Raw genomic sequence first — 21,628 nt, 5'->3', positions numbered from 1 at the left:
AGACAGCACCACTACTACAAATAACACACTGAAACCAGACAGCACCACTACTACTACAAATAACACACTGAAACCAGACAGCACCACCACTACTACAAATAACACACTGAAACCAGACAGCACCACCACTACTACAAATAACACACTGAAACCAGACAGCACCACTACTACAAATAACACACTGAAACCAGACAGCACCACTACTACAAATAACACACTGAAACCAGACAGCACCACTACTACAAATAACACACTGAAGACAGACAGCACCACTACTACAAATAACACACTGAAACCAGACAGCACCACTACTACAAATAACACACTGAAACCAGACAGCACCACTACTACAAATAACACACTGAAACCAGACAGCACCACTACTACAAATAACACACTGAAACCAGACAGCACCACTACTACCAATAACACACTGAAGACAGACAGCACCACTACTACAAATAACACACTGAAGACAGACAGCACCACTACTACAAATAACACACTGAAACCAGACAGCACCACTACTACAAATAACACACTGAAACCAGACAGCACCACTACTACAAATAACACACTGAAGCCAGACAGCACCACTACTACAAATAACACACTGAAACCAGACAGCACCACTACTACAAATAACACACTGAAACCAGACAGCACCACTACTACAAATAACACACTGAAACCAGACAGCACCACTACTATAAATAACACACTGAAACCAGACAGCACCACCACTACTACAAATAACACACTGAAACCAGACAGCACCACCACTACAAATAACACACTGAAACCAGACAGCACCACCACTACTACAAATAACACACTGAAACCAGACAGCACCACCACTACTACAAATAACACACTGAACCAGACAGCACCACCACTACTACAAATAACACACTGAAACCAGACAGCACCACTACTACAAATAACACACTGAAACCAGACAGCACCACTACTACAAATAACACACTGAAACCAGACAGCACCACTACTACAAATAACACACTGAAACCAGACAGCACCACTACTACAAATAACACACTGAAACCAGACAGCACCACTACTACAAATAACACACTGAAACCAGACAGCACCACCACTACTACCAATAACACACTGAAACCAGACAGCACCACTACTACTACCAATAACACACTGAAACCAGACAGCACCACTACTACAAATAACACACTGAAACCAGACAGCACCACTACTACAAATAACACACTGAAACCAGACAGCACCACTACTACAAATAACACACTGAAACCAGACAGCATCACCACCACTACAAATAACACACTGAAACCAGACAGCACCACCACTACAAATAACACACTGAAACCAGACAGCACCACCACTACTACAAATAACACACTGAAACCAGACAGCACCACTACTACTACAAATAACACACTGAAGACAGACAGCACCACTACTACAAATAACACACTGAAACCAGACAGCACCACCACTACTACAAATAACACACTGAAACCAGACAGCACCACTACTACAAATAACACACTGAAACCAGACAGCACCACTACTACTACAAATAACACACTGAAGACAGACAGCACCACTACTACAAATAACACACTGAAACCAGACAGCACCACCACTACTACAAATAACACACTGAAGACAGACAGCACCACTACTACAAATAACACACTGAAACCAGACAGCACCACTACTACAAATAACACACTGAAACCAGACAGCACCACTACTACAAATAACACACTGAAACCAGACACCACTACTACAAATAACACACTGAAACCAGACAGCACCACCACTACTACAAATAACACACTGAAGACAGACAGCACCACTACTACAAATAACACACTGAAACCAGACAGCACCACTACTACAAATAACACACTGAAGACAGACAGCACCACTACTACAAATAACACACTGAAACCAGACAGCACCACTACTACCAATAACACACTGAAACCAGACAGCACCACTACTACAAATAACACACTGAAGACAGACAGCACCACTACTACAAATAACACACTGAAACCAGACAGCACCACTACTACAAATAACACACTGAAACCAGACAGCACCACTACTACAAATAACACACTGAAGACAGACAGCACCACTACTACAAATAACACACTGAAACCAGACAGCACCACCACTACAAATAACACACTGAAACCAGACAGCACCACCACTACTACAAATAACACACTGAAACCAGACAGCACCACTACTACAAATAACACACTGAAACCAGACAGCATCACCACCACTACAAATAACACACTGAAACCAGACAGCACCACTACTACAAATAACACACTGAAGACAGACAGCACCACTACTACAAATAACACACTGAAACCAGACAGCACCACCACTACTACAAATAACACACTGAAACCAGACAGCACCACCACTACTACAAATAACACACTGAAACCAGACAGCACCACCACTACTACAAATAACACACTGAAACCAGACAGCACCACCACTACTACAAATAACACACTGAAACCAGACAGCACCACCACTACTACAAATAACACACTGAAACCAGACAGCACCACTACTACTACAAATAACACACTGAAACCAGACAGCACCATTACTACTACAAATAACACACTGAAACCAGACAGCACCACTACTACAAATAACACACTGAAACCAGACAGCACCACTACTACAAATAACACACTGAAACCAGACAGCACCACTACTACTACAAATAACACACTGAAACCAGACAGCACCACTACTACAAATAACACACTGAAACCAGACAGCACCACTACTACAAATAACACACTGAAACCAGACAGCACCACTACTACAAATAACACACTGAAACCAGACAGCACCACTACTACAAATAACACACTGAAACCAGACAGCACCACCACTACTACAAATAACACACTGAAACCAGACAGCATCACCACCACTACAAATAACACACTGAAACCAGACAGCACCACTACTACAAATAACACACTGAAACCAGACAGCACCACCACTACTACAAATAACACACTGAAACCAGACAGCATCACCACCACTACAAATAACACACTGAAACCAGACAGCACCACTACTACAAATAACACACTGAAGACAGACAGCACCACTACTACAAATAACACACTGAAACCAGCCAGCACCACCACTACTAATAACACACTGAAACCAGACAGCACCACTACTACAAATAACACACTGAAACCAGACAGCACCACTACTACAAATAACACACTGAAACCAGACAGCACCACTACTACTACAAATAACACACTGAAACCAGACAGCACCATTACTACTACAAATAACACACTGAAACCAGACAGCACCACTACTACAAATAACACACTGAAACCAGACAGCACCACTACTACAAATAACACACTGAAACCAGACAGCACCACTACTACTACAAATAACACACTGAAGACAGACAGCACCACTACTACAAATAACACACTGAAACCAGACAGCACCACTACTACAAATAACACACTGAAACCAGACAGCACCACTACTACAAATAACACACTGAAACCAGACAGCACCACTACTACAAATAACACACTGAAACCAGACAGCACCACTACTACAAATAACACACTGAAACCAGACAGCACCACCACTACTACAAATAACACACTGAAACCAGACAGCATCACCACCACTACAAATAACACACTGAAACCAGACAGCACCACTACTACAAATAACACACTGAAACCAGACAGCACCACCACTACTACAAATAACACACTGAAACCAGACAGCATCACCACCACTACAAATAACACACTGAAACCAGACAGCACCACTACTACAAATAACACACTGAAGACAGACAGCACCACTACTACAAATAACACACTGAAACCAGCCAGCACCACCACTACTAATAACACACTGAAACCAGACAGCACCACTACTACAAATAACACACTGAAACCAGACAGCACCACTACTACAAATAACACACTGAAACCAGACAGCACCACTACTACTACAAATAACACACTGAAACCAGACAGCACCACTACTACAAATAACACACTGAAACCAGACAGCACCACTACTACAAATAACACACTGAAACCAGACAGCACCACTACTACAAATAACACACTGAAACCAGACAGCACCACTACTACAAATAACACACTGAAACCAGACAGCACCACCACTACTACAAATAACACACTGAAACCAGACAGCATCACCACCACTACAAATAACACACTGAAACCAGACAGCACCACTACTACAAATAACACACTGAAACCAGACAGCACCACCACTACTACAAATAACACACTGAAACCAGACAGCACCACCACTACTACAAATAACACAATGAAACCAGACAGCACCACTACTACAAATAACACACTGAAACCAGACAGCACCACTACTACAAATAACACACTGAAACCAGACAGCACCACTACTACAAATAACACACTGAAACCAGACATCACCACTACTACAAATAACACACTGAAGACAGACAGCACCACTACTACAAATAACACACTGAAACCAGACATCACCACTACTACAAATAACACACTGAAACCAGACAGCACCACTACTACAAATAACACACTGAAACCAGACAGCACCACTACTACAAATAACACACTGAAACCAGACAGCACCACTACTACAAATAACACACTGAAACCAGACAGCATCACCACTACTACAAATAACACACTGAAACCAGACAGCACCACCACTACTACAAATAACACACTGAAACCAGACAGCACCACCACTACTACAAATAACACACTGAAACCAGACATCACCACTACTACAAATAACACACTGAAACCAGACAGCACCACCACTACTACAAATAACACACTGAAGCCAGACAGCACCACTACTACAAATAACACACTGAAACCAGACATCACCACTACTACAAATAACACACTGAAACCAGACAGCACCACTACTTCTTGTTTTTAATCTCGATGGAGTTTTCATTATAAGTGACATAGGAAATCATACAGCGCCCTCTAGTGTTTGAAATGACTAATACAACGTATTATAAACTGGGTGGTTTGAGTCCTGAATGCTGATTGGCTGACAGCCGGGGTATATCAGACTGTATACCACAAGTATGAACAAAACATGTATTTTTACTACTCTAATTACATTGGTAACCAGTTTATAATATAGCAATAAGGCACCTGGAGGGGGTTTGTGGTATATGGCCAATATACCACGGCTAAGGGCGTTGCATTGTGCCTTAAGAACAGCCCTTAGCCGTGATATATTGTCCATATCCCACAAACCCCCTCGGGCTTTATTGGTTAAATATTGTGCTGGTTCAATATAACACTGACCATGTTGTACCAGGCAGACACTATGAGTTTCTCCTCCTGGTCTCTCTGAGCCTTGGTCTTGTCGTAGTCTTTCTGTAGAGGGAGATCAACAGAGGAACAGTAGGTTAATAAACGGGTCTGACTGAGAAGGTACATGTAATAAAGTGGTGGTATTAAGATCTCTCTCTCGCTCTCGTCCTGTCCTTAACCTAACCCAACACCTTTCTCAAACCCAACCCCTATGTGAAGTATCCTGCAGCTGGTTCTTCAGGGTCCTAACCCTAACCCTAAACCCAGTTCAACCCCTACACCAGCCCCTTGGTACCTCCAGGGAGTGCAGCATTCTCTCCTTCTCCTGCAGCTGGCTCTTCAGGGTCTGGACCTAACCCGTAACCCTAAACCCAGTTCAACCCCTACACCAGCCCCTTGGTACCTCCAGAGAGTGCAGCATCCTCTCCTTCTCCTGCAGCTGGTTCTTCAAGGCCTGGACCTCTGGTGCCGAGCCCTGGTTCTGTTTAGGGTCCAGGGTCCGGATAACACTCTTCGCCTTCTCCAGGTACTTCTTATATCTGTCCTCCATCTGCTTCATGTCTTCATCCTTCTTCTTCAGTGCCTCCTCTAGCTCCTCCACTTTCTGGGCTGGAAGGAGAATCAACAATGACACGATAGTTAAGACTTACAACTAAGTCACTATGGATAAAAGCATCTGTGCTAAAGTCTAATTTGTGTAATATTCTAAAATGTTACACAACTACAACGATAATAGATGTTTAAACTCACAGCTAGATGTGTATTTGGGTTCCAAGTCATCAATGTACGCACTCTTCTTCTGCAGTTCGCTGTTCACCTCCCGTAACTTCTCCCTTTTTTAGAGAACACAACATCAGCAACAAACAAGTCAGGGTCATCACTTAAAAAAAAAAAACGCATCCTTAATTGATCAAATAGTTACTTACATGTGTACATCGTTCTTCTTCTTCAGAATGATTGACTAAAAAAAATAAAAAATAAATGTTTGGTTATGATTTCATCAAGACGAGACACTTCCTTGGCTGTCCACCAGAGGGCGCTGTAAAAGCACCAATGATGTCACATTACATTCAGCCTATACGGTGCTGGAGCGACATGTTAACAGGTTGTCGAGACATAGTACAATACTGTAACCCTGGGAATTATGCCGCGATACACATATTTGATGTTGGTATATTGACTTTCTGTTTTTTGTTCCCCCCCCCCCCCATAAATTAAATGAAAAGGTGAACTGGAAATTGGACTTCCAGGTTCTAAATGAATGATTTAGAGGTTAAGAGTCATATCTCGTGTTTTATGAAACAGGTGTAGCTAGGAGCTAAGAGTCATATCTCGTGTGGTATGAAACAGGTGTAGCTAGGAGCTAAGAGTCATATCTCGTGTGGTATGAAACAGGTGTAGCTAGGAGCTAAGAGTCATATCTCGTGTGGTATGAAACAGGTGTAGCTAGGAGCTAAGAGTCATATCTCGTGTGGTATGAAACAGGTGTAGCTAGGAGCTAAGAGTCATATCTCATGTGGTATGAAATAAGACCTGTAGCTAGGAAACAAAGCCTCTATAGGAGACTAGTAGCACCCTGATTTAAAAATCACCAGCAAGAATACTGAACAAAAATATAAACACACAAAATGCAATGATTTTACTGAGTTACAGTTCATAGAAGGGAATCTGTCAATTTTAATAATATATTTTATAATAATTTTGATTAATTAGGCACTAATCTATGGATTTCACTTGACTGGGCAGTGGCGCAGCCATGGGTGGGCCTGGGAGGGCCCAGCCAATCAGAACTAGTTTTCCCCCCCCACATAAAAATAGCTTTTATTACAGACAAATATTAATCAAGTTTCATCAGCTGTCTGGGTGGCTGGTCTCAGACGATCGCGCAGGTGACAATGCTCGATGTGGTGGTCCTGGGTTGGCGTGGTTACACGTGGTTGTGAGTTTGGCTAGACGCAATGCCAAATTCTCTAAAACGAAGTTGGAGGCGGCTTATGGTAGAGAAATGAACATTAAATTCTGTGGCAACAGCTCTGGTGGAAATTTCAGCGGTCAGCATGCCAATTGCACACTCCCTAAAAACTGTTTTTGTCCCCAGCACAAGGTGCATCTGTGTATTGATCATGCTTTTTGTTCACAAAATGTGAGATAAATAGGCTTTTTGTGCATATGGAACATTTCTGGGATATTTTATTTCAGCTCATGAAACCAACACTTAACATGTTGCTTTTATATTTTTGTTCAGTATAGATTGAAAATGCAATTCTTAACCACTAATCTAACTACACTGAGTGGACAAAACATTAGGAACGTTTTGTACACTCAGTGTATAATGGAAGGAAACTATTGGAGTGAAGGAGTCTAACTGGGATTGATCTCCAAGCCATACTTACAATCACCTGAGGGGGAAGCAGGGTTAGAGAGAGAGGATGATTTAATACAGGACAAAACCAGGGACCCACAGAGAGAGGGGGGGGGCGAGAGAGAGAGGGGGGCGAGAGAGAGAGAGAGAGGGGGGCGAGAGAGAGGGGAGCGAGAGAGAGGCGAGAGAGAGAGAGGGGGCGAGAGAGAGAGTGAGAGGGGGGCGAGAGAGAGAGAGAGGGGGGCGAGAGAGAGAGAGAGGGGGGCGAGAGAGAGAGAGAGGGGGGCGAGAGAGAGAGAGAGAGAGGGTGAGGGGGGAGAGAGAGGGTGAGGGTGGGAGAGAGAGAGAGAGAGAGAGAGAGAGAGAGCAGCATTTCAGTTAGATTGGTCATGCAGTGAGGAGACAAAGACAGGAGGCGGTTACGTCATCACACACAATACTCTTCCTGCAGATGTCATCGATGACAGTTCCATTATCCAATCAGGAGAGCTCTATACACACACACACGACCTCTAACCTTCAACCAGGATAGGTTGGCCGGGTAAATCAATGCCTTTCCAACGCTACAACATGAGTGATGTTACACAGACGACAACCGAGAGAACACACACACACACACACACACACACACACACACACACACACAGTGTTAGAATGTTAGTGACACATAAAACATCCATGCAGTTTATGGGTTGATATGAGGACAACGAAACAGACTAACATTAGTAAACATTCGTAGAAATGTATTCTGGGTAAAAGAGCCAGATAAGAGAATGAACTGACATGACGTAGCAGTAAGAGCCATCTCCCTTCACCCGGATCTAATGTGAACACCCCCAGAATGACACGGTGTTGTGTAGTTTAATGTGAACACCCCCCAGGACAACAGGGTGTTGTGTAGTTTAATGTGAACACCCCCAGGATGACAAGGTGTTGTGTAGTTTAATGTGAACACCCCCAGGACGACAGGGTGTTGTGTAGTTTAATGTGAACACCCCCAGGATGACAGGGTGTTGTGTAGTTTAATGTGAACACCCCCAGGATGACAGGATGTTGTGTAGTTTAATGTGAACACCCCCAGGATGACAGGGTGTTGTGTAGTTTAATGTGAACACCCCCCAGGACGACAGGGTGTTGTGTAGTTTAATGAGAACACCCCCCAGGACGACAGGGTGTTGTGTAGTTTAATGTGAACACCCCCAGGATGACAGGGTGTTGTGTAGTTTAATGTGAACACCCCCCAGGACGACAGGGTGTTGTGGGGGGTTCTGTAGTTTAATGAGAACACCCCTCCAGGACGACAGGGTGTTGTGTAGTTTAATGTGAACACCCCCCAGGACGACAGGGTGTTATGGGGGGTTCTGTAGTTTAATGAGAACACCCCCCAGGACGACAGGGTGTTGTGTAGTTTAATGAGAACACCCCCCAGGACGACAGGGTGTTGTGTAGTTTAATGTGAACACCCCCAGGATGACAGGGTGTTGTGTAGTTTAATGTGAACACCCCCCAGGACGATAGGGTGTTGTGGGGGGTTCTGTAGTTTAATGAGAACACCCCCCAGGACGAAAGGGTGTTGTGTAGTTTAATGTGAACACCCCCCAGGACGACAGGGTGTTGTGGGGGGGTTCTGTAGTTTAATGTGAACACCCCCAGGATGACAAGGTGTTGTGTAGTTTAATGTAACCACCCCCAGGATGACAGGTTGTTGTGTAGTTTAATGTGAACACCCCCAGGATGACAGGGTGTTGTGTAGTTTAATGTAAACACCCCCAGGATGACAGGTTGTTGTGTAGTTTAATGTGAACACCCCCAGGACGACAGGGTGTTGTGTAGTTTAATGTGAACACCCCCAGGACGACAGGGTGTTGTGTAGTTTAATGTGAACACCCCCAGGACGACAGGGTGTTGTGTAGTTTAATGTGAACACCCCCAGGACGACAGGGTGTTGTGTAGTTTAATGTGAACACCCCCAGGACGACAGGGTGTTGTGTAGTTTAATGTGAACACCCCCAGGACGACAGGGTGTTGTGTAGTTTAATGTGAACACCCCCATGACGACAAGGTGTTGTGGGGGTGTTGTGTAATTTAATGTGAACACCCCCCAGGACGACAGGGTGTTGTGTAGTTTAATGTGAACACCCCCAGGACGACAGGGTGTTGTGTAGTTTAATGTGAACACCCCCAGGATGACAGGGTGTTGTGTAGTTTAATGTGAACACCCCCAGGATGACAGGGTGTTGTGTAGTTTAATGTGAACACCCCCAGGATGACAGGGTGTTGTGTAGTTTAATGTGAACACCCCCAGGACGACAGGGTGTTGTGGGGGGTTCTGTAGTTTAATGTGAACACCCCCAGGATGACAGGGTGTTGTGGGGGGTTCTGTAGTTTAATGTGAACACCCCCAGGATGACAGGGTGTTGTGTAGTTTAATGTGAACACCCCCAGGATGACAGGGTGTTGTGTAGTTTAATGTGAACACCCCCAGGATGACAGGGTGTTGTGTAGTTTAATGTAAACACCCCCAGGATGACAGGTTGTTGTGGGGGGTTCTGTAGTTTAATGTGAACACCCCCAGGATGACAGGGTGTTGTGGGGGGTTCTGTAGTTTAATGTGAACACCCCCATGACGACAGGGTGTTTACATGACCGTGTCTGTAGTTTCCAGTTCTTTAACAGTTGTTCTGATCGTTGTAATGTAATAAACCGTGCCATCTCGTTAAACAGCAGCAGGTGAGATGGTCTGAGAGGCTGATCTGAGATCAGTTTAGTGGTACTCACATCCTCTGCTTTGGAGCCCTGTTCCTGAAGACTCCTCTGCAGCTCCTCCACCTGACTCTGACCTTCGATCAGTCTCTGGTTCACCAGTCTGGAACACACACATTGTCACCATCATTCAGTGTGTGTGTGTGTGTGTGTGTGTGTGCGCAGGGGGTTACAATTAGGGTTAGAACTAGGTTTAGAGAAAATAGGATTTGGTATTCACAAGGACATAGACATATGTAGTGTGTGTAGTGTGTAGTGTGTATAGTGTATAGTGTGTGTAGTGTATAGTGTGTATAGTGTATAGTGTGTAGTGTGTAGAGTGTATAGTGTGTATAGTGTATAGTGTGTAGTGTATAGTGTATAGTCTGTATAGTGTGTAGTGTGTATAGTGTGTATAGTGTGTATAGTATAGTGTATAGTGTGTATAGTGTATAGTGGGTATAGTGTATAGTGTGTATAGTGTATAGTGTATATAGTGGGTCTAGTGTATATAGGGTATAGTGTATATAGTGTATAGTGTGTATAGTGGGTATAGTGTATATAGTGTGTAGTGTATAGTGTGTATAGTGTATAGTGTGTAGTGTATAGTGGGTATAGTGGGTATAGTGTATATAGTGTGTAGTGTATAGTGTATAGTGTGTATAGTGTGTGTAGTGTGTATAGTGTGTATAGTGTGTGTAGTGTGTGTAGTGTGTATAGTGTGTATATAGTGTGTATAGTGTATAGTGTGTATAGTGTGTATAGTGTATAGTGTGTATAGTGTATAGTGTGTATAGTGTGTAGTGTGTAGTGTATAGTGCATATAGTGTGTAGTGTATATTGTATAGTGTGTAGTGTATAGTCTGTATAGTGTATCGTGTATGTAGTGTATAGTGTGTAGTGTAGTGTGTAGTGTATAGTGTATATAGTGTGTAGTGTATATAGTGTGTAGTGTATATAGTGTGTAGTGTATATAGTGTGTAGTGTGCACCTGTTCTCTGTCTCCAGTTCATTCTTCCTACTGTTAGCGTCCTCTAGTAAACTCTGCAGCAGAGCGATCTTCTCATTATCAGAACCCTCCTGGGCCAGCTTCAGCATGTTGTTTTCATGCTGCAGTCTGATCAGCTTCTCTCTGGAATACAGGACCAACACATTATCCACATTACTGTCTAACACATTACTGTCTAACACATTATCAGAACCCTCCTGGGCCAGCTTCAGCATGTTGTTCTCATGCTGCAGTCTGATCAGCTTCTCTCTGGAATACAGGACCACCACATTATCCACATTACTGTCTAACACATTATCAACATTGCTGTCTAACACATTAATGTCTAACACATTTCTACATTACTGTCTAACACATTATCAACATTGCTGTCTAACACATTAATGTCTAACACATTACCTACATTACTGTCTAACACATTATCAACATTGCTGTCTAACACATTAATGTCTAACACATTTTCTACATTACTGTCCACCACATTACCCACATGACTGTCTAACACATTACTGTCTAACACATTTTCTACATTACTGTCCACCACATTACCCACATGACTGTCTAACACATTACTGTCTAACACATTACCAACATTACCGTCCAACACACTACCAACATTACCGTCCAACACACTACCAACATTACCGTCCAACACACTACCAACATTACCGTCCAACACACTACCAACATTACCGTCCAACACACTACCAACATTACCGTCCAACACACTACCAACATTACCGTCCAACACACTACCAACATTACCGTCCAACACACTACCAACATTACCGTCCAACACACTACCAACATTACTGTCCAACACACTACCAACATTACTGTCTAACACACTACCAACATTACCGTCCAACACACTACCAACATTACCGTCCAACACACTACCAACATTACTGTCCAACACACTACCAACATTACTGTCCAACACACTACCAACATTACTGTCTAACACACTACCAACATTACCGTCCAACACACTACCAACATTACTGTCCAACACACTACCAACATTACTGTCTAACACACTACCAACATTACCGTCTAACACACTACCAACATTACCGTCCAACACACTACCAACATTACTGTCCAACACACTACCAACATTACCGTCCAACACACTACCAACATTACTGTCTAACACGGTAACACACAGAGACAGACAATAACATGTTACTATCTAACACAGTAACATGTTACTATCTAACACAGTAACATGTTACTATCTAACACAGTAACATGTTACTATCTAACACAGTAACATTAGCTATTATACAGCTTCAACATCATCTACATGTTGTTTAAATGTATGTAAACTACTAAGCCACGCCCCTACTAAGCCACACCCCCACTCCACTGATAGAAGCACACTCACACACACTACATGTTGTTTAAATGTATGTAAACTACTAAGCCACGCCCCTACTAAGCCACACCCCCACTCCACTGATAGAAGCACACTCACACACACTACATGTTGTTTAAATGTATGCAAATTGTAAAGTATTTTGTCTGTAATGTTTTTGTTCGTTATGTGTCCCAGTAAGACTAGCGGTCACCATTGGCGTCGGCTAACGGGGATCCTAATAAAAATAACAAACAAAAATCAGACGCTCTCTGGAACAAAACACAGAGATTTACAAATGATTTAGTCTCGGTCAGGCTTTGTCCACTAGGACCAGACAGCCCAGGGCCCGGTTTCCCAAAAGCAACCGAAGTTCATTGTTAAAACCTTCATAGTCAGCAGCATTTGCCACCCTGCATCCCACTGCTGATCTGTCTTTGAAGCGAAGTAGGGTCGGTCCCTGGATGGGAGACCAGATGCTGCTGGAAGTGGTGTTGGAGGGCCAGTAGGAGGCACTCTTTTCTCTGGTCTACAAAAATATCCCAATTCCCCAGGGCTGTGATTGGGGACATTGCCCAGATGGGGTGTTAAATGGAGGGGGGGGGGGTCATTAAAGATCCTATGGCACTTATGGTAAGAGTAGGGGTGTTAACCCCGGTGTTCTGGCTAAATTCCCAATCTGTCCCCTCATACCATCACGGTCACCTAATCATCAAATCAAATCAAATTTATATAGCCCTTCGTACATCAGCTGATATCTCAAAGTGCTGTACAGAAACCCAGCCTAAAACCCCAAACAGCAAGCAATGCAGGTGTAGAAGCATCCCCAGCTTCTTCAATTGTCTCATTCATCCCTGTAACTATTCCCCAGGTCTTTGCAGTAAATGAGAATGTGTTCTCAGTCAACTGACCTGGTAAATTAAGGGATACATAAAACGATTATCGTTAAATCTCTGAGCTGTTTCCCCAAAACCATCATTATTATTGTTGCACGTGAAAACGCTCCTAATCTAAACGCCGGCGGTTGATGCTTTTCTTCATACACAGAAGATCTCCGATGAACATGGACACACAGACAACGTGATTCCATCGAAAACTTCAGAACAAAGTTTGCCAATGTCTTCGCAATTGATACAAACAAAACGACATATAAAAACAGTCTAAGGCACTGCATCGCAGTGCAAGGGGCATTGCTGCAGTCCCCGGTTCGAATCCAGGCTGCATCACATCCGGCTAGCTGTGCTGTGTTTCCAGCCACTAGACTGAGCTACGCTACGCTAACGCTAGCTGTGTTTCCAGCCACTAGACTGAGCTAGGCTATGCTAACGCTAGCTGTGTTTCCAGCCACTAGACTGAGCTACGCTACACTAACGCTAGCTGTGTTTCCAGCCACTAGACTGAGCTACGCTACGCTAACGCTAGCTGTGTTTCCAGCCACTAGACTGAGCTAGGCTACGCTAACGCTAGCTGTGTTTCCAGACACTAGACTGAGCTAGGCTATGCTAACGCTAGCTGTGTTTCCAGCCACTAGACTGAGCTATGCTACACTAACACTAGCTGTGTTTCCAGCCACTAGACTGAGCTATGCTACACTAACGCTAGCTGTGTTTCCAGCCACTAGACTGAGCTACGCTAACGCTAGCTGTGTTTCCAGCCACTAGACTGAGCTACGCTAACGCTAACGCTAGCTGTGTTTCCAGCCACTAGACTGAGCTACGCTACGCTAACTGTGTTTCCAGCCACTAGACTGAGCTACGCTACACTAACACTAGCTGTGTTTCCAGCCACTAGACTGAGCTACGCTACACTAACGCTAGCTGTGTTTCCAGCCACTAGACTGAGTTACGCTACGCTAACGGTAGCTGTGTTTCCAGCCACTAGACTGAGCTACGCTACGCTAATGCTAGTTGTGTTTCCAGCCACTAGACTGAGCTACTAGACTGAGCTACGCTACGCTACGCTACACTAACACTAGCAGCAGGGAATGCCATTCCATAGCTCATGGAAAGCAGCTAGAACAAAACTGATGTAACTCTGAAGGATCTGGAGACATACTGAACATTACATAATTGACAAGCATAACTCTCAGTCCATAATACATTACCCGGCCAGGCCACTCATCAGCCTTATACAAAGCAGACGGAACAAAACAGAAAAAGCCTTGAAGGTATCTGGCTGTGCCGAGCGGAGTATGTCAAATCGACGAGAGGAGAAACGTCCAGAGAAGAAGAGGTCTAATTGGTTTAGTGTAAAGAACGTCTTTGAAGAGATCACATAAAGTCAATGAGCCTTGATAAGGGTTTATATACACATATGGGGATCTAACGGAAACAGAGCACTAATCTTTGAAATGTTGATAAAGTATGATAACAGATGTCAGCGTGAGGACCGGAGATAGTTAAACAACACACGTGCTAGTTATGACTCAACCGATTTCAACATTCCTCCCTGCAAAACAGAGCCTGTTGGATGGAAGTAAACATGGTGTGAGCTGCATTATGGGTGAATGTAATACGCATGATTCAGTGGGTGGGGGTTCAACAAATCATACCGGATCTCTGGGGTGATGATCTCTTCAGCCAGCGAATCAGAGCCCTCGTTACTGCCGAGTGGAACCATGCCTGGAGATCAGATCAACAAGGGGATACACAGATCAACAAGGGGATACACAGATCAACAAGGGGATACACAGATCAGACAAGGGGATACACAGATCAACAAGGGGATACACAGATCAGACAAGGGGATACACAGATCAACAAGGGGATACACAGATCAGACAAGGGGATACACAGATCAACAAGGGGATACACAGATCAACAAGGGGATACACAGATCAACAAGGGGATACACAGATCAGACAAGGGGATACACAGATCAACAAGGGGATACACAGATCAACAAGGGGATACACAGATCAACAAGGGGATACACAGATCAACAAGGGGATACACAGATCAACAAGGGGATACACAGATCAACAAGGGGATACACAGATCAGACAAGGGGATACACAGATCAACAAGGGGATACACAGATCAACAAGGGGATACACAGATCAGACAAGGGGATACACAGATCAACAAGGAGATACACAGATCAACAAGGGGATACACAGATCAACAAGGGGATACACAGATCAGACAAGGGGATACACAGATCAACAAGGGGATACACAGATCAACAAGGGGATACACAGATCAGACAAGGGGATACACAGATCAGACAAGGGGATACACAGATCAGACAAGGGGATACACAGATCAGACAAGGGGATACACGATGGGAGTGTGTCTGTTTTTCACCTGTAGAGAGTTGTTCCTTCTGAGCCTTAACACAACGCAGCTCCTCAATGGTCTCCTTCAAAGAGTCTCTCTCTGACCTCATACGCTGGAGGGAGAGAGGGATAAAGGGAGAGAGAGAGAGAGACAGAGAGAGAGAGAGACAGAGAGAGAGAGAGACAGAGAGAGAGAGAGAGAGAGACAGAGACAGACAGACAGACAGAGAGACAGAGAGAGAGAGAGAGACAGAGAGAGAGAGAGAGACAGAGAGACAGAGAGACAGAGAGAGAGAGAGAGAGAGAGAGAGACAGACAGACAGACAGACAGAGACAGAGACAGAGAGGGAGACAGAGAGGGCGACAGAGAGGGAGAGAAAGGGAGAAGCTGTTACAGAGTTGCAGGTACTAATGTTGACCACGGCCTCTTCCCGTTACAGACCACCCGTTACAGACCACCCGTTACAGACCACCCGTTACAGACCACGGCCTCTTAACGTTACAGACCACCCGTTACGGACCACGGCCTCTTCCCGTTACAGACCACCCGTTACAGACCACGGCCTCTTCCCGTTACAGATCACGGCCTCTTCCCGTTACAGACCACCCGTTACGGACCACGGCCTCTTCCCGTTACAGACCACCCGTTACAGACCACGGCCTCTTCCCGTTACAGACCACCCGTTACAGACCACGGCCTCTTCCCGTTACAGACCACCCGTTACAGACCACCCGTTACAGACCACCCGTTACGGACCACGGCCTCTTCCCGTTACAGACCACCCGTTACAGACCACGGCCTCTTCCCGTTACAGACCACCCGTTACAGACCACGGCCTCTTCCCGTTACAGACCACCCGTTACAGACCATGGCCTCTTCCCGTTACAGACCACGACCGCATTCTGTCATTATTACTGATGACTGGTTGACTGTCCTATAGTTCTGTAAACTTCAGTAGTACTGAAGTACAGTACTTTAAAGTCAATGTTGTCCTGTAGTTCTGTACAGTACTGTAAAGTCAATGTTGTCCTGTAGTTCTGTACAGTACTGTAAAGTCAATGTTGTCCTGTAGTTCTGTACAGTACTGTAAAGTCAATGTTGACCTGTACAGTACTGTAAAGTCAATGTTGTCCTGTAGTTCTGTACAGTACTGTAAAGTCAATGTTGTCCTATAGTTCTGTACAGTACTGTAAAGTCAATGTTGACCTATAGTTCTGTACAGTACTGTAAAGTCAATGTTGACCTGTACAGTACTGTAAAGTCAATGTTGTCCTGTAGTTCTGTACAGTACTCTAAAGTCAATGTTGTCCTGTAGTTCTGTACAGTACTGTAAAGTCAATGTTGTCCTGTAGTTCTGTACAGTAGTGTAAAGTCAATGTTGTCCTGTAGTTCTGTACAGTACTGTAAAGTCAATGTTGACCTGTAGTTCTGTACAGTACTGTAAAGTCAATGTTGTCCTGTAGTTCTGTACAGTACTCTAAAGTCAATGTTGTCCTGTAGTTCTGTACAGTACTGTAAAGTCAATGTTGTCCTGTAGTTCTGTACAGTAGTGTAAAGTCAATGTTGTCCTGTAGTTCTGTACAGTAGTGTAAAGTCAATGTTGTCCTGTAGTTCTGTACAGTAGTGTAAAGTCAATGTTGTCCTGTAGTTCTGTACAGTACTCTAAAGTCAATGTTGTCCTGTAGTTCTGTACAGTACTGTAAAGTCAATGTTGTCGTGTAGTTCTGTACAGTAGTGTAAAGTCAATGTTGTCCTGTAGTTCTGTACAGTACTGTAAAGTCAATGTTGACCTGTAGTTCTGTACACTATAGTAGTACTGAAGTACCCTTAATGTAAAGTCAATGTTGTCCTGTAGTTCTGTACAGTACTGTAAAGTCAATGCTGTCCTGTAGTTCTGTACAGTACTGTAAAGTCAATGTTGACCTGTACAGTACTGTAAAGTCAATGTTGTCCTGTAGTTCTGTACAGTACTGTAAAGTCAATGTTGTCCTGTAGTTCTGTACACTACAGTAGTACTGAAGTACCCTTAATGTAAAGTCAATGTTGTCCTGTAAACTATAGTAGTACAGTACTGTAAAGTGAAAGCCAACCTGTAGTTCTGTACAGTACTGTAAAGTGAAAGTCAACCTGTAATTCTGTACAGTACTGTAAAGTGAAAGTTGACCTGTAATTCTGTACAGTACTGTAAAGTCAATGTTGTCCTGTAGTTCTGTACAGTACTGTAAAGTCAATGTTGTCCTGTAGTTCTGTACAGTACTGTAAAGTCAATGTTGTCCTGTAGTTCTGTACACTACAGTAGTACTGAAGTACCCTTAATGTAAAGTCAATGTTGTCCTGTAGTTCTGTACAGTACTGTAAAGTCAATGTTGACCTGTACAGTACTGTAAAGTCAATGTTGACCTGTACAGTACTGTAAAGTCAATGTTGACCTGTAGTTCTGTACAGTACTGTAAAGTCAATGTTGTCCTGTAGTTCTGTACAGTACTGTAAAGTGAAAGTCAACCTGTAATTCTGTACAGTCCTGTAAAGTGAAAGTCAACCTGTAGTTCTGTACAGTACTGTAAAGTGAAAGTCAACCTGTAATTCTGTACAGTCCTGTAAAGTGAAAGTCAACCTGTAATTCTGTACAGTACTGTAAAGTGAAAGTCTACCTGTAGTTCTGTACAGTACTGTAAAGTGAAAGTCAACCTGTAGTTCTGTACAGTACTGTAAAGTCAATGTTGACCTGTAGTTCTGTACACTACAGTAGTACTGAAGTACCCTTAATGTAAAGTCAATGTTGTCCTGTAGTTCTGTACAGTACTGTAAAGTCAATGTTGTCCTGTAGTTCTGTACAGTACTGTAAAGTCAATGTTGTCCTGTAGTTCTGTACAGTACTGTAAAGTCAATGTTGACCTGTAGTTCTGTACACTACAGTAGTACTGAAGTACCCTTAATGTAAAGTCAATGTTGTCCTGTAGTTCTGTACAGTACTGTAAAGTCAATGTTGTCCTGTAGTTCTGTACAGTACTGTAAAGTCAATGTTGTCCTGTAGTTCTGAACAGTAGTGTAAAGTCAATGTTGTCCTGTAGTTCTGTACAGTACTCTAAAGTCAATGTTGTCCTGTAGTTCTGTACAGTACTGTAAAGTCAATGTTGTCCTGTAGTTCTGTACAGTAGTGTAAAGTCAATGTTGTCCTGTAGTTCTGTACAGTACTGTAAAGTCAATGTTGACCTGTAGTTCTGTACACTATAGTAGTACTGAAGTACCCTTAATGTAAAGTCAATGTTGTCCTGTAGTTCTGTACAGTACTGTAAAGTCAATGTTGTCCTGTAGTTCTGTACAGTACTGTAAAGTCAATGTTGACCTGTACAGTACTGTAAAGTCAATGTTGTCCTGTAGTTCTGTACAGTACTGTAAAGTCAATGTTGACCTGTAGTTCTGTACACTACAGTAGTACTGAAGTACCCTTAATGTAAAGTCAATGTTGTCCTGTAAACTATAGTAGTACAGTACTGTAAAGTGAAAGCCAACCTGTAGTTCTGTACAGTACTGTAAAGTGAAAGTCAACCTGTAATTCTGTACAGTACTGTAAAGTGAAAGTTGACCTGTAATTCTGTACAGTACTGTAAAGTCAATGTTGTCCTGTAGTTCTGTACAGTACTGTAAAGTCAATGTTGACCTGTACAGTACTGTAAAGTCAATGTTGACCTGTAGTTCTGTACAGTACTGTAAAGTCAATGTTGTCCTGTAGTTCTGTACAGTACTGTAAAGTCAATGTTGTCCTGTAGTTCTGTACAGTACTGTAAAGTCAATGTTGTCCTGTAGTTCTGTACACTATAGTAGTACTGAAGTACCCTTAATGTAAAGTCAATGTTGTCCTGTAAACTATAGTAGTACAGTACTGTAAAGTGAAAGTCAACCTGTAATTCTGTACAGTACTGTAAAGTGAAAGTCAACCTGTAATTCTGTACAGTACTGTAAAGTGAAAGTCAACCTGTAATTCTGTACAGTCCTGTAAAGTGAAAGTCAACCTGTAGTTCTGTACAGTACTGTAAAGTGAAAGTCAACCTGTAATTCTGTACAGTCCTGTAAAGTGAAAGTCAACCTGTAATTCTGTACAGTACTGTAAAGTGAAAGTCTACCTGTAGTTCTGTACAGTACTGTAAAGTGAAAGTCAACCTGTAGTTCTGTACAGTACTGTAAAGTCAATGTTGACCTGTAGTTCTGTACACTACAGTAGTACTGAAGTACCCTTAATGTAAAGTCAATGTTGTCCTGTAGTTCTGTACAGTACTGTAAAGTCAATGTTGTCCTGTAGTTCTGTACAGTACTGTAAAGTCAATGTTGTCCTGTAGTTCTGTACAGTACTGTAAAGTCAATGTTGACCTGTAGTTCTGTACACTACAGTAGTACTGAAGTACCCTTAATGTAAAGTCAATGTTGTCCTGTAGTTCTGTACAGTACTGTAAAGTCAATGTTGTCCTGTAGTTCTGTACACTATAGTAGTACTGAAGTACCCTTAATGTAAAGTCAATGTTGTCCTGTAAACTATAGTAGTACAGTACTGTAAAGTGAAAGCCAACCTGTAGTTCTGTACAGTACTGTAAAGTGAAAGCCAACCTGTAGTTCTGTACAGTACTGTAAAGTGAAAGTTGACCTGTAGTTCTGTACAGTACTGTAAAGTGAAATGAACCATTGTAACACCTACATCCTTTTCTTTCTGGAGAGAGTCCACCTTCTCCTTGAGTCTCTTGTATTCAAACTCCATCTTGTCTGTCTTTTTAGACTCCTCAGACAGCTTGTTCTGCAGCTCTACCACCTGGGGACAACAAGGACAGTATGTTAACCTGTCTCTCTATGTGTGTTTGTAGTGGTGTTCGGTCTCTATCCATACCTGTCTCTCTCTGTGTGTTTGTAGTGGTGTTCGGTCTCTATCCATACCTGTCTCTCTGTGTGTTTGTAGTGGTGTTCAGTCTCTATCCATACCAGTCTCTCTGTGTGTTTGTAGTTGTGTGTAGTGGTGTTCAGTCTCTATCCATACCTGTCTCTCTGTGTGTTTGTAGTGGTGTTCAGTCTCTATCCATACCCGTCTCTCTGTGTTTGTAGTGGTGTTCGGTCTCTATCCATACCTGTCTCTCTGTGTGTTTGTAGTTGTGTGTAGTGGTGTTCAGTCTCTATCCATACCTGTCTCTCTGTGTGTTTGTAGTGGTGTTCAGTCTCTATCCATACCTGTCTCTCTGTGTGTTTGTAGTGGTGTTCAGTCTCTATCCATACCTGTCTCTTGTAGGACTCCAGCTGTCCTCTCGTGGTGTTGGCCTTGCGTACTTCTTCCTCCAGACTGACAGTGTTCTGCATGTACAGAGTGTTCTTCTCCTCCAACAGCTTGACCTGTCTCCTCAGATCTCCCAGGTCCTCCAGCTTCTTCTTATACGACTCCACCATGACCTCCAGCTTGGACACCTTGTCTGACGAGTGTCTGTGTGA

General features: G+C 43.3%; 1 protein-coding gene across 1 annotated transcript in view; it reads right to left on the bottom strand.

Moving 5' to 3' along the window:
- hook3 (hook microtubule tethering protein 3) overlaps positions 1 to 21,628 on the bottom strand; it is a 61,735-nt gene that overhangs the window by 2,186 nt on the left and 37,921 nt on the right. The window contains exons 10-19 of the mRNA XM_090191567.1: positions 21,419 to 21,620; positions 20,853 to 20,963; positions 16,190 to 16,274; positions 15,436 to 15,505; positions 11,507 to 11,647; positions 10,552 to 10,639; positions 6,338 to 6,372; positions 6,162 to 6,244; positions 5,815 to 6,020; positions 5,403 to 5,474 (exon numbers count right to left, since the gene is read on the bottom strand). Coding sequence (XP_090047693.1) covers positions 5,403 to 5,474; positions 5,815 to 6,020; positions 6,162 to 6,244; positions 6,338 to 6,372; positions 10,552 to 10,639; positions 11,507 to 11,647; positions 15,436 to 15,505; positions 16,190 to 16,274; positions 20,853 to 20,963; positions 21,419 to 21,620 — 1,093 coding nt within the window. The remainder of the gene's footprint in view (positions 1 to 5,402; positions 5,475 to 5,814; positions 6,021 to 6,161; positions 6,245 to 6,337; positions 6,373 to 10,551; positions 10,640 to 11,506; positions 11,648 to 15,435; positions 15,506 to 16,189; positions 16,275 to 20,852; positions 20,964 to 21,418; positions 21,621 to 21,628) is intronic.

This window comes from Oncorhynchus mykiss, chromosome 12 (genome assembly GCF_057628025.1).
Source record: "Oncorhynchus mykiss isolate SJ-2025 chromosome 12, ASM5762802v1, whole genome shotgun sequence".
Lineage (NCBI taxonomy): Eukaryota > Metazoa > Chordata > Actinopteri > Salmoniformes > Salmonidae > Oncorhynchus > Oncorhynchus mykiss.
This window is presented reverse-complemented; position numbering and strand designations above follow the sequence as displayed.